The following is a 15,204-nucleotide window of genomic DNA, read 5'->3' as shown; positions in this document are numbered from 1 at the left end:
TTAATTTTACATGTCATTCTTCTTAAATCAATTGGCTTGCATACAAAAGAAATGCTTGCTGTATGAACTTGCACTGTGAAATTGTCTCAGGAGATATATGCTATCAAATAATCTGATCAGGCTAGGCAAACTGGTGGCTTACTTGTTTGTTGTTTGGGACTACAGGAAATTACCCTTCTGCACAAGAAATAATCAAATGAAAATGTCCAAGTATTTAACTTAGGAATTCGACCGCACAGCTGAGTTACAAACAATGAGTCCATGTAGTTCATTAGGCTCCGATGGGAAATTAATCTTTTTGCCAGGAAATCAACAGTCTAGCAACATTATGTGCAATGAGACACAGCATTCCTAAACCTTTTATAACATTTTAATGCAAAGGACTAACTCTGATATCAGAGAAAAATTCCAAATCTTGAAGTTGAGGTAAGAGCCATCTCACATGTGTTCTCCTTCTTTACACATATTTATTTAATAAACTAGACTTATGGTTAAATTATTTCCTAGTCCTTTCCTTACTACTTCTTTCCCTTGCTTTCCTATTGAAAATAATCAAACAATGAAGTTTTAAAATAAAACATTTTTTTTTTTGCTTCGGTTAGTTGTTTACGAAATACAGCTTAAGCTTAATCTATTTTTTCCTTCTCTTACATGCCTGCATTTAATTCTACTATGGGTAAAACTACCATTTTATTAGACATTTTTAAAGTTCTTTGTAAAGAAAAACTCAGTTATACCACCTAGAGTTTCAGCCAATTCCACTAATTCAATGTCAAGACTGAAACTGCAGGGGGAAATACATACACTGCTGAAGTAATTACATGGAGGGGGTCAAAATGCTACTGTGGAGATCAGCACCCATCACAAAAAGGCTGACAACTAGTCTGATACATGCAATCTGTATTGACGGTAAGTATACAGTTCACAGTGTTAAACAAGGCAGGAATATTTTGTTTACAAATATAAACAAACTGATGAAATTAAGTTATCCAACAAGCTCCAGAGCTTCAGTTTTCTGTCTGCAGCCCACATTAAGAGTGGCTATGTAAAAGCTGGAGGAGAAGCGATGTAAAACATGTTACAGTGCTTGGTGTATGGCCATGGTTTCTGCTTGTATATATTAACTTAGTAGCTTTCTACCCCTTGATGCAAGAAGAAATATTGTAAGTGAAACAAAATGCTTCTTCCTTTATGGATTATTTATGATAATACAGGTCTCAAAATCAAGGAGTGAAAGACAGAAAAAAGAAAGAAAGAAAGAAAAAAGCGTAATGCAAATAACAACAAAAAAAAATAGGCTGAAATGACTGGCCACATTTCTTTCTGCAAAAATCTCCTCAAAATGAGTCATTTGATTAGATAGAAATATATAAAAACACTAGTCCTAGCATTTTAAAAGAATGTTAAATAAGTGAATATGTGGGAGGCATTACACACAATGCAATTAAAGCATGGGTAGGTTTCTTAAAGGAGAAATCTCTAGCACTGTCAATATCCAGAGATAACGCTTCTTAATTAACCGAAGCAGGCAAATCTGTGTTTATTAATTTCAGAAAAGATCTGTGCAAATGTACAGTCTGGTGTTATTTCTCGGCCTGACACTAAATTAACACCAGCAGCAATCCTTCAGTGCTTGCAAGGTTGTCGCTTTGCCCAGTCTTGAGTGAAACTTTGTCCCAGTCACATAAAAGTTTTTTTTTTTTTTTCAAGCTTTGCGCAGCCAGCACTCTGAACTCAGCCTGGCTCCTTCTTCCGGCAGCTAGCATCCCAGCTACACTACAGTGCTAAAAAAGAATAAATGGGTTCACCAAAGCTCCCACATTTTTGCATTATGTTTGTTAACACTGCTTAAAGTACAGCAGTGGGCTCTCTCATACATCACTCGATACAAATACATCTCTCAGGACTCACACTTGAGTCTCAGACCAGTTTGCTTTACAAACAAGGGAGGGAATATTACATCAAGATGAAAAAAAAATTTATAAAAAGGTAATTTCCTGATGAAGGAAAAATGAAGAAAAAAATATATACATAGGAGGGTTACTCCCCAAGAAAATTCCTCTATCCGTTTAGTCAAATGCTTTTTTTTTTCCACCCAATTCATGCAGAAAAAAAAGAAAAGGCCCACCACACAATCCAAACTCTTCTCTCCAGTAAATTGTCATCATAATTTTCTGACCGCAAGGTGGAAAAAAACGGGAGCCTTGAAAGCATGCAAAGGCCTCTTCTAGTTTTGGGGCAGCAAGGAGGAGAAGGAAGATGCTGAACGCCCAGGATTTGCTCTGCCCTGCCCTTTCATAGAACTTTAGTGCCATCTATTGAAAATTTACTGAATAAGGAAGAGGGAAAGGATGCCTATTGATTTGGTATAAAAATAAGACGTTTAGTTGTTAAGGGTTTTTTGGTTTATTAATACTCCCATGATGACTACTGTTCGGTGGTCATCTGATAGCAACAAATATTTTTTATACACTAGACATGCCCCATAAAGAAATGAGATGTTGGCTAAAACACAGAATACAAGCATCACACACATTATATATATATGCATTTACCGAGAATTTAAGTCTAAAGCTACCTATTTTCTGAAGGAACAAACATGAGAAGGCTTTAAACGAAAAGGAAAAAAATAAAAATAAAGAAAAAGCGTGGAAGCACTGCTGTAAATAGAACATACTGGAAACAGTAAAAATAATTAAGGCACCTCGCACAGACCGTAGTATTAAAGCACAGGGTATGTAGACATGCAGATATAATTACCTTCTTTAAGAAACTGTGAGTGGATGACAAATATAAGAAAACAGCAGATCGCTGCTCCTGCTAGTGCCCATAAAGCTTTCAAGAGCTGCATCTCGGGTCTGAAACTCAGTAAATACCCAGAAAGTCACACAATGAATTTCCACAGCGATGCATCAACGCTTTTTTTTTTTTTTTCTCCCCCCCTTTCTGTGCGCCAGGCGCGGCGGCTGCCGGCGGGGACCCAACAACGCTCCCGAGCAGGGGCGGGCGAGCCCGGGGGCTGCGGAGGAGGGGCCGGGGGGCTTCACACCTCCTCGCCGAGCCAGCGGGCGCGGGGCCCCATGAATCAGCGCTGCGGCTCCGCGCCCAGCCGAGCCGAGCCGAGCCGAGCCGAGCCGAGCCGGTGGCAGGGGCTGCGCAACAGCGCCCGCGGGGCCGCCGCCGCCGCCGCCGCCCGCTTCAGGGGGCGCCGCCGCCGGGGGGCGCGGGGCGTGCGGGGGCCGGGCCCACCCCGCCGAGGCTCCGCGGGGGCCGCTGCGGCATCGCCGGGCTGCGGGAGCCGCTCGCTCGCTGCCGGCTCCTTCCCTCGTCGGGCCGCCGCCGCCGCTCGCTGCCACGGCTCCGGGAGGAGGGAGCGGGAGGAGGGGGGGGGGAGCGGGGGGAGGGAGGGATTTCTCTTCGCTGCAACTTCTCCCCGGCTGGCGGCAATTTGTTGCACCCCCCCCCCCCCTTTCTCCTTTTCCTCCTCCTCCTCTTCTCTCGGCTCGGAGATCCTCTCTGCTCAAGGGGGGCGGCTCGCCTCACAGCCCGCCCTCCCCGCCGGGGCTGCTCGCAGGGAGAGCCGGCCTCCGCTGAGGCTCGCACCTCTCCGGGGGGCTCCCCCTCAGCCCCCCCGGCCGCCCCCAGCCCCTCGCCCGCGGGGCCCGACCCCGTCCCGACGACGCTCGCCGGACTACGGCGATGGCAGCCTCCAGCTCGGTGCCTCCGCCGCAGCACGAAGGCAAATGAAAGAATGCTATCAATCACCCCCCTGCCTGCAAAAATAATAATAACAAAAAGCCAAAGCTGTGCGTTTTGCTGACGCCTTCCCCCCCCCTCCAGCGGAAAGCCGGGGAGGTGCCGCGGGGGGTGCGCGGCAGCGGGGTCCCCCCCTTTTTGTGTCGCCGCCCCCCCCTCCCCCCCCCCCCCCCCCCCCCGACGGCCGGCCGGGTCTGGCGGGGGCGAAGGGGGAAGCGGAGGAGGAGCAGGATGGGGCTGGAGGCGGCGGCAGCGCCGGAGGGGTTCCCACCTCGCCCCCCGTAGCCGGGGAGCTCAAAGTTGGGGCGCCCCCCGGGGCCGGCCAAAGAGCGGCTGCACGGCGGCGGCCGGAGCCTCAGCGGCTGGGATAGACCCAGGAGCGCGTCCATAGCTCCGAAGACGGAAAGAAGCCAAGCGGGGGGATGCTTGTGAGACAAGTCTTAACGTTGCTTCCGTGGCTCTTTGGTGAAATGTTTCCCTTTCTGTTTTTTTTTTTTTTTTTTTTTTTTGTAAAGCTCATTATTTAAATATTTTCTTAATTTTTTTAAAAAGGGTTTCAAGAGGCTTGGAAGGACGGATTAATAAAATATCAGTGTTTTCGTTGGGCAAACGTTTCCCTCGTTGTTGATTTGTGTTGCGTTCCTCCCTGTGCATTTTGCTCTTTCACTGGTAGCACAGAAAAAGCAGCTATCTTTTGAATTTTAAACTTCACACAAATCCCTATAAACCCATTTATTGCATTTACTGTATTTGAAGATTACAGCAATGCAATGTTAGAGCAATGTCATAGCTACACTAGAGATATTCCACTGTAAATCTTTCATTCTGAAATGTACCCTTTGGTAAGAAATTGGCCATGCTTGGGCTCAGTTCAAGTTGGGTTTTGTTTGTTTATTTGTCTTCTGCATGAAAGGGAAAAGTGTCAAGCAGCTAAAGAAAATTCACATATTTTATACTTAAGCAATCAGAAAAAAAAAAAAAAAACACCTCACAAGCCACCCTGAAATGGTGTCATTTTTTTTTTAAAGTCCACAGATAAGTGGATTTTAAAGGTGTCTCAGACTTAAGAGTTTATGCAATCCAGGATAAGCACCGTGTATCCTTCAGTTTGAACTGCTATGTTTGGAGAGAAACCCTATGACGAATTTTACATATCACTGTCCTAGAAGCACATGGAGATATGCTGCCAGTGGGTCAAAATCTCTTGCTTGCTCCTTTGAGGTTCAAGACGACAGCGCTGCTCCCATGTACTTTGATTTTAAGCTAGTCTTACTTGGAGCTTCTGAATTAGATGAATACTCCTGGGCTTTAGTGGGCTTTGGATCAGACCCTTTCATAAGCAAGGCATCAGAATGCGGCACTGTGCTCCTTGGCCACATGGGAGTCACTCGACATGCACACTAGTGTAAGTGGGAGCAAAATCTGGTTCAGTGCTCGCACCGTACAGAGATAGTTGGTCTCATAGCAACAAGGGATTCCAGAAGACTTCCCATTTGGGAGGACAGTGGTACCTGGCAACGATGCTTGCTGTACTAAATATGGTTTGCTGTGTTTTTTGTATTTTCTTAATAGACTTGGACTTTTCAAAGGCGGCGAGTCCTGTTCAAAAACAGCCACCTTCAATATCTTGACTTGTCACATGCATAAAGATTTATAAAATATTAAAGATATCTCAAGTTACCAACATGGACTTCTCTGGAAGACTTTTCTGAATAAATTCCCTTGACAAAAATGCCCCCTTATCTTTCAGCCTATTAAGATTTGAACCCCCAGCTAATACAATAGCACCCGTCCAACAGCTTCTAGGCTGCTTAGGCTAAGAGAGATTTATAGAACTAACTCACTTTGTATTTCCAGGTTTTTGCCAAAGCTCTGACCCCATGTGTCTCCAGTAATATAGAGGGGCAAAGGGCTATGGTCTCAGCAATAGCTTCTGCCTGGAATCCGCTCCACAGGAACTTCTCCACTTGTGTTTTAATGTTAAAGAGAGATGTGGAGCACCTGAAAGCTCCTTCATGCAGGTAAAAGATGGTGATGGCATTAGAAGACATTTCCAATACAGTGGACCATTGGGAAAAGTAGTAAGGAAAGCATTTTCCTGATGGCCAAGGAGCAAAAGCAAATGTGTTTGAGATATGAGTTCTTCCTAGTTCCTATGGGAAAGCAGCACAACAAATAAGTGCATCATTTCGAAGTGTATTTTCTCTTTTGGAAACACAGCTCATTTGTTCCTTTTACTGAAACTTCTGTCTAGTTCAACAGAATTACTAAAACTGGAACTCTGTAGTGAAGACAGCAGCCTTTGCTCGATTCTGTAGGTTTAAAAATATTTTTGTACTCTGTATTTAGTTCTGTGGAAAAGAAAAAAAAGAAAGAAAAAAAAACACTAAAACTTTAAAAGATCTATTCTTCAGTACCAAGACATTTTATAAATAAGAAGATGCTAAATGAAATGTGACCATGTCCAGATTATGTTCCATATCACTGTAACTAAGTCCCTGGTATTTTCAGTTGTGTTGAATGTTTCTTGCATGATTATTTTACTACTGTTCATGCAATAAACCCCAAAATTATGCATGGCCAATGCAGATCTAAATGCAGCAGCACAAGAGATGACGTTAGCCCATTCTCACTAATGAATTTGGAATCTACCACTGGCTTTGAAGCACAAATAAAAAAAAAAAAAAAAAAAAGCAGATAATATCTATTATTAGCCTATCTAGCCAAACCTTTGCTGACGCCCACTGGATTTCATTTTTGTTACTTTTGAGTTACTCAGGCAATAGTCTGTCACCAGTCACTTGAGGCGATTATTCCAGCCCAGCGGTTCTCTCAGCTGGGATGTTTCTCCTAAGTTAAGTTTAACATTTTATTTTGTTGAAATTCACCCAATTTATCTCTCACATATGCCTGAAGTGGCATTATAAATCCTTTCCCATTTTGAATCTACTCAAAATAGATGATATATTGAATACACAGAAATGAATACAGATGGATATATTTCCACCAATTATCTTTTGCAGCCTTTAAATATTTTTCCCCTGCTGCTCTCTGCGTACCAACAGCTGCTTCACATTTCTTTGCATCTGGGCTAGTCACAACTGCAGCAGTCCTACAAATACCATCACTGATCTTCAGCTGACACTGGGCAATGCCACTGAAGTAGAAATTTATCTCTAAAGAGACTTTATTAATCTCTGGTTTGTGATGTGATGTAGCTGCACCAGGAATTACGAACACATATCCATCTTACCATCTCCTTCCATGAATGCCTAAAATTTTTGCTTTATTTTTCCTTCACTCACCTAATTAGCTGATGTGTTAATGTCTGTAATAATTTTTTGACAGACCAAACCCCGCTTCCTGCTCTTTCTCCTAATTGCAGATTCATAAAAGGGATAACACAGCAAGGATATTTTAGAATAACCAACGTGCAATTTCTTCGCTGTAGTGCCTAATTTCTGCCTAATATTTCTGATATGTGTTTTAAAATATCTTTGCATTTCCTTTGGCTTTCCAATTATATTATTTTGCTGTTCTTGCCTTCTTCCCACCATCTTACTGACTTTCACTTCAGGTATGATTGTATTCCGCTCCTCCTATTTATAGAGAAAGAACTGTGCCAGCAGCCTGTGTCCTGTGGACTGTTGCCCATAGGGAACTCATTGCACTTTCTCCCACTTAGCAGTTACCAGTTGATAATTGCTTTTGGCCACTGCTGATAAAGGCTTTATATAAGCTGGCTAAGACATGAAAGGCTCTGTAAGACCACTGCCATCCCCTGACCCCTGGTAAGTTCCCTAACAGCACAAATTAGAAATGACATGATATGCCAGTCGCAGGTACTATGGATAGTATGTTACCATCCTCCTCCATCCATGTTGTACTCACGGACCATCTTCCTCATATCTGCTTGTCAAGCAATCTCCCTTTATATCATTCAAAGTTTTAAACAGCTCACTTCTGTAATGCTGATTTTGTACTCTTTAATTTCACCTTACACACTCAACCTGTTACAGGGAGCACCTAGCTTTCTAGTAGCTGCTCTGACACATTTAACAGCACAATTATAGATGACTTGGTAACCACCCATTGACTAAAAATAACCTAGCAACTGAAGACACACTTAGGTATTTATACTTAGATATCCCAGAGGAACCCTTCACAGCTCTTGGAGCTGGGGAAAACATATGTATCTCACCAAATGCAGCAGGCTAGGAATCCTCAGGGGTGGGGGCGAGGGGATATAAGGGGAAGAGATAACATTGCACAGCTGAAAGATTTTCCAGACAACACTCTGCCAGCTAATCCAACTCTTTTCCAACTAGCTCTGCAGTTAAGGTTTCCTACTGAGAACAATGACAGCATTATGACCTGGGGAATTTCTGACATAGAAAAAAAATTAACACATCTGGGACTACAAAATTTAGAGCCTTACAAAATTCAGTTCTTACACTGATGGTAATTGCAACCAGTACTTATTCACAGGAACTAGTGCCAGTATGCGTATAAGAGAATACGTGAGCTGTCATGAATGAGATGCCACTGAGGAGGGAGCTAGGACAGCATATCTTGTGTGAGGAACCTGCAATGCTGAAACTCTTTTGCCTTCCAGAGCACGGAATTGTTTTGATGTGAGAGGTACCAAGTTTTCACTCAGGCTCTTCTGGAAGAAATATATTAAAGTCTGAAGAGAGAGGCAAATACTTAAAGGCAGTCCTCTAAACGACGTGATTTCATTTCTGTGATACATGATAATATATGCTATGTCTGCCTGTGGATAGTTTCATATATTTGGAGGGGGGGGGGGTGGAGGGGGTGGAACTGTATTAAATTGACAGAACCACACGTCTTAATGGAGCACTTGTAATATTATATTGTCTGCCTGCCCTTCCTTTCTTGCTTCCTTTTTTTTTTTTCCTGTTTTGTTTATGGCCTTCATGTACTCAAAATGCTTTCAAAACACGTTCATTCATCTACAAAGACCTGAATAGGCAGCAACTTACATCCAGGAGAACTACTAATTTCAAAGAGGAATTCTACAAGGTCTCAAGGGCCTTTCTACCTGCCTCCAGTTGTAAGATTATCATCCTGAAATAATTCAGAGAGTATATAACTATTGGAACTCACAGTTAAGACTGATGGATAAGGCATAGTCTTGAATGTTCCAGTGACTGTAGGGCTACAGAAAACACTGAAATTGAGAAGGCTTATCCTCGTATTTTCACTTTTTATATTTTAAAATCAACTGCATTTTTTAACAATTCCCTACTCAAACTAAAATAATATATTTGTTTACTACATATATATACATTACAAAAAGGATTTGTATTATAACCACAATTATTAAACACATTACTTTAATTAATTTAGTTATGATCCATAGTATCCAGCATCACTTCCTGAGGGTCTAGACTCATACACACAACTGAAAGGCTGTTATGTTCAGTGAGTAAATTCCTCATGAGACCTGTGAAGTAAGCCATGCAGAATAAGTAGTGACTCAAGTCATGTAAGTCAAGTTATAGCAAACCTTTATAGAATAGCCAACAGTACAGTATAGTAGTGCTGTATGGAAAAGTTAAAAAGTTAAGAAGTTAAGGGGTTTTGGTGTTTCCCCTCACCTAAATGGAGACAGTAAAATAATAATAATAATAATAATAAATCCAAATACAGCAGGAACAATACTATACAAACTCATACTCACTGGCAACTTGGCCAATAAGCTCTATGACCTATTGCTTGAACTTTAACCAGAGAACTTTACTTTTTATTTAGCTGTTGACTTTTCCCCTCAAAACACGCATATCACAAACATTGATCAGGAGCTAGAGTCACAGAACAATAGACACTTTTAATTACTGATTCTTACTGTGGTCAGTAGAAAAGGGAGCTGCAGCAAAAATGGAGCATATCTAGAACAAACAAGGCACGTCCAGAGTTAGATAAAACATGTTCTGAACATTCAAGGAAGAGACAACGACTGTGTCTTCACTGTTTTAGCATGTTGGTGGATATTACTGAGAGAAGAGGCAATCTTTGGTTGCAAATAAACTAGTGGAGGGGAAACATTTTTCAGACAAATGTGCAGATGCTTTAAAAATATTCAAAACCTCATATAGACATTTGAATATTGTTACATGCACAAAATGAACAATTATTACATTTTATGTATAAATCAAAATGGGTTTACCACTATGGCACTCTTGTTTTAAGCCTGAAAACTCTTGTGTTTTCAAAAAATTTACACCTGCATCAGACTGTGACATTAAAGGGAACCCAGAATATTATACATTAAGTTTCTTCTGGGTCTGTTTTCAGGAGTTCATTTCAAAATCTCGAATAAGGAAAGGCAAAATTAGAACACAAACTTGTTTTTTCATTCTGAAATATAAACCAATAATTTTGCAAGCCATTCATGTATAATATAGTCTACTAGCTCTGACAGTACAAAAAAAAAAAAAGTATTAGCCAGTCTTTAGATATTATTAGATATGTCCAGATAACACTAAATAGTGTAAGACATATTTTGTTCAGTAGAATGAAAATGGATTACTGCAAGCTAATATGAGATTTATTACTAGACTCTGTGCTCTGAGGAATTAACACACTGGAGGCCCTATCAACGTACACCTGGGGTGGGATAATGGTAGGAAAAGCAGATTTATATAACCTTCTCCTCCATGTGTAACTTACTTACTACTTGTTTGCTTGTGCTTTTTTGTAGATTTTTTTTTCTACTTGCCAGACACATCAGACAGTCTACATCTTACTACAGTTAATGAAGTGACCACTGTATAGCAGGTTTTGACTTTTCTGTGTGTGTGAAAAGCATGTTTGTAAAGGGTAATATCCTTTTTGGAATCATTTTGATTTATGCTGTTCTAATAGGAACCCTTTTTCTGTATGCTTACATTGTTTTAAAATAGAGAGCTTTAATTACAACATGAAATGGAGCATCTAAGATTTTGGCATTTAAAAAAAAATAAAAAAAAATTTACACCCTTACTATACCAGGCAGAATTATCTTTGTCAAGTTGCAACTTCAGCTACTGGCAGCACACAGCGTGAACTAACTTCAGTAAAAAACCTGCAGACACCGTAACTGCATCAGTCAGATTTCAGAAGGATAAAAGATTACAAAGAGCATTAAACAAACATTGTAAGAGGTAGAACATGTACTTCTACAGCAGAATATGAATTCTCCCTGGACATTGCTTAACCTTAAACAGAGAAGGAGAGGAGTGGGCCATCGACCTGTCTTTGTGTCAGCTCCTGAGATATTTTAGCATCACATCTGTGCTGGACTGTCCTGATCTTCATACTTATCAGTGGGCTTTTGAAGAAGAGACAGAAAGCTTTCTCTGATTTCTTCACATCATGCACACTCAGTGGAAGGTCCACACCAACACCCCATGCCTATACAGCCTTCATTGTGCAAGGGTTCAAGTTCAGTTTTTAGTTGCCTGTGTCTGTATCTGAAGGGGCAGACGATTCATCACAACTAATTGCTCATGACTGAACAAGAGTCTGTAAGGTAACACATACAGAGTAGGGATGATCAGAGATTACAGCATGAATATAAATTGGTCTTATATTAGTATATTGGTTAAGCCATGCCCACAGAAACAGATAGCTTTGACCTTAACGTCACAGCAAAAATTTGAGTAATTTACTTCACCAGTATGCTAATATTATATAACATTACATTAATATAATATTATACATTGAATGGCTACTATGGAAAAAGTAGACACATTATAAGTTGGTAATGATGACAACGTTTTTATGTATGAATTACTATATAGAGATAGATACTGTATTTCATTTTTGAAAATACTTGAGATATATATATATATTTAATAGTGCTTATTTGGTTTTGTTTAACACTTCAGAGGAAATGGGTATAGTCTACTCTGTCATTAATGCGTAAAATAATAGGTCAGTAATACATTTTATAAACTATATGCTCTTGATCCATGCCATAGTGCTTTCAGAATGTGTCAACACTCAGTTATTTCCTTACCCAGCTCAAAAGCATCTTGGAAGCACCCCGGGCAATGTCTCATATACAGCCATTGAGGGTTATCCGCTCCAAAATAGCTGTTATAATCTGAATGGAAGAATCATAAATGATTCAATTGAAATCACTTCTGAAAATGCAAAAGGAAATGAACACAGAATAAACTACAACATTAGGGGGTCTAACAGCCCACACACCTGAAGATTTAGAATTGAAGACTTTAGAGTTTCCCCTTATAATCATCTTGCTGTATGTAATGGCTACTTTCAGATGCTGAGAACAGTACTCATAAAACTGACCTTCACTGATTTTAGAGGAGCTTTTAGTAATCATTTCAAATATAAGTTAACGAAGCACTTACCCAACTGCATCTGACATGACAGAAACCAGGTGAGTCTCTCTCTTTCCCACCTCCCTCTCCCTCCCTTCTTTGAAAGAGGCTAAGTATTCATATCTTCCCTATAAAGGAAATATAGTATAGTACATAGCACTTATCTAGCCTTCACAGTAAAACCCAGCCATATTAAATAAAAACTTAAACTATAATGCCACCAAATGTTAGATCCAACACCAGCTTGCTTTCTTGGTTTTTGTTTGTTTGTTTGTCTATGAAGAAACTATGCCAGGAAAAAAAAAAAAAAGAACTTTTCTTCCTTTTATTTTCCTCCAGAAAACTAATGGAATTCCATAAAAACAGAACAAACCAAACTCCCCAACCACATGACAATTACTTGCAGAAAAGAAGGAACAGCTAAAGACAGTATAATAAACTAGAATAATTGTTATGGTTACAAGGGGTATTTTAGATGTATTTTAAATGCCAGCTACTTTGAGTATTCTCTTTGTCTACATGTAACAGATTTTTTTTTTCTTCCACTAGGTAACACTAGTTTTTAAAATAAGCATGTTTTCTTCATAATTACTTTAGAAGAATACAGAAAAGATACAAGAAGTGAGTACTTTATGTCATAAACTGAAATATCAGGTAGTATGAGCAACATAACATCTACTTGTATATTGAGCATTGCCTGAGGGTTTAAGGTCACCAAGGAGATGAGGAAGGGAGAAGTTATTCTGTTGATGAAAACATGCAACTGGCATCAATCCTAAAGACATACCATAGGTATGAAGCTGTTTATCCATAAAGTTATCCTATCAAAGTGGACAGAATCAGCATATGAGCCAATAACCTCCTACTGTGAGAAATCACAACAATTTACTTTGCCATAAGGAAAAGGTTCTTCCCCTTTCCAGATTATATGCTCTGCTGCTTCATATATAGAAAAACAGCCTCAAGAAGTTATCAGAGTTTTGTAAGGCAGTCATTAAAATCTAGTAATGCAACTGTAATAGTCTGAGTAGGTTTAAATGTTTTCTTTTCCTTTTTCAGATATACTGCTGAAGATGTATATCTTCTTTTTGACAGGCATAACACAGGATGAAAAAAAATTTAACAAAAATTTAAATTTCCAACTGTTTCTGGTGGTCATCTTTTTAATTGGCTATCAGAACTGAGTTTTGTAAACTGTAATCTCTTGTTTTGTACACTGTATTTTTCTATTTATATTAGTCATTATCATGCCAATTATTTTTGTGTGACGCACACAGTGTATCAAAGAGGATTAGTTTGACACAATATATAAAACATTCTGCATTTTTTTAAGAAGATAACAGTAATCCTTTGAGTTATTTTTTTTTTCTCAATATTTTGGTAGAAATTTTATTGTCATTGCCATATGAAAATATATTCACAGAGGAAATTTTTAGTAACCAAGGACTTAAATAATGCCTAATAAACAGCAGCACAAGTAAGTTGAAAATATATTTTATGTAAAACAACTATAATAATAAACAACAACTATAAACAAAATAATAATATCTCATTAATGATGTTTCCTCTTCTTAGCTTTACTGATACTTTTTATTCAATCCTGCATCGAGTTTTATTACAAAATCAGGAATTCTGATTAAGAATCCCCAAACATAGGTCCTGCATCTACTGACAGACTGAAAGGAGAGATGGCTGTACTGAGTCTTTAGCTAAGCCCAGAAAACAAGATACAACACATCAGATTGGGAGCAGACTGATGGCTGTGAATCCAAGTTAAGATTACGAGTTGCTACCTGTAGATCCGTTTGTAATAACTTTGTACAATGCTGCAATATTGTACCTTACTTCCTTCTTTCATTTGTAGTTCTTCTGTCCAGTGTAGTATATTTTACATATGTGTATAGGATACAAGGATAATATCAACCCCATTCAATTCCCAATCCTAATTGACAGAAAATAAATAAATAAATAAATAGTGCTGCTCTGTCCTTGTGCACTGCTAAGAATGTCTGACCATAGTTTAAAAACAATACTCATCGTGAGAAGCCATCGCCTTCAGAAGCATTTCCACTATCACTAATATGGGAACTTTGTTAAAAAGCAATCCTACTCAGTACATATTCAAACAACAAATAGTGCAGGGATGGACTTCACTGCAAACTGTAAATTAATAACAAGCAATCCCATGAGCCCCAGAACAAATGAGGTCAGTTTTCATATAAGTTTACATTTTGGAATTGACTGCAAGCTCTGATTTCTCACAACTATCCAGCTGAAGACCATGTCGATTCTCTAGATTTAACAAAGAAATAGAGAACACAATGTCTGTTCCCAGCATCGGGGCATTTATAGGGTCTCTGTCTTCCAATGATCATGGATTTTCAGAAACTTTTGCAATTGAAGTATATGATACTTTTGTCTCTCTGAGAAATTTGGTTAGACTCGGGGCTCAAAAGTAAAAAGTTTTACACAGATGCACAACATATACTTTGTTTCCTCAGCCTCAAAACTGTAGAGTTCCACTTTCCTCAAGGAATGCTCAGACTCATCCAGATCCCTTACTTCCATAATTTATCTGCCACTAGTTTCTATGAATGAAAACAAAACAAAACAAAACAAAACCCTTTATGAAGTCTTTGCAGCATCTACCCTCCTAGACTGGAAACCTCTCACCAACAAGTTCTCCATGAAGGTCTTTGGAATACTTAATTTTTATTTATTTTATTTATTTTTTTCTCCTTGGTGCTAATGCTCTGAGCCCCATATTCAGATTTTAATACCATACAGCACTCAGCCAGGCAAATTATCAAATCAAATTACAGTGGCTCACCAATTTACCTCCCATCAGCTCTAAAGCAATACCTTGTTAACCTGCTATAACTGTGTTGTGCATCTGAACTGAGCACGAGTGAGTGAAGGTTATTTCAGAAAGAAAGGACAGACTGAAAGAGTAGCTTATTTCCACAAGGAAAAAAAAAAAATAGGGTAGACATTTGAGCAAACTGTTTAACTTTAAAGGCAATTAGGCAATGAAATGACTTGCCTAAGGAGGTAGTTTAGACAATGTAATGAGAAGTGCTTAAAATAGAATAAA

General features: G+C 39.5%; 1 protein-coding gene across 2 annotated transcripts in view; it reads right to left on the bottom strand.

Annotated features, from left to right (window-relative positions):
• The window catches only part of TAFA5 (TAFA chemokine like family member 5), a 428,308-nt gene that overhangs the window by 316,907 nt on the left and 96,197 nt on the right, over positions 1–15,204 (bottom strand). The window contains exon 1 of one of the 2 annotated variants that reach the window (XM_050712593.1): positions 2,761–2,911. The exons of the other annotated variant lie outside the window; for it this stretch is intronic. Coding sequence (XP_050568550.1) covers positions 2,761–2,851 — 91 coding nt within the window. The 5' untranslated portion in view covers positions 2,852–2,911. Of the gene's footprint in view, positions 1–2,760; positions 2,912–15,204 lie in introns of those variants that run through there. 2 annotated transcript variants of the gene reach the window in all.

Source organism: Cygnus atratus, chromosome 1 (genome assembly GCF_013377495.2).
Source record: "Cygnus atratus isolate AKBS03 ecotype Queensland, Australia chromosome 1, CAtr_DNAZoo_HiC_assembly, whole genome shotgun sequence".
NCBI lineage: Eukaryota > Metazoa > Chordata > Aves > Anseriformes > Anatidae > Cygnus > Cygnus atratus.
The sequence above is the reverse complement of the archived record's forward strand: the minus strand, read 5'-3'. Positions and strand labels throughout refer to the sequence as shown.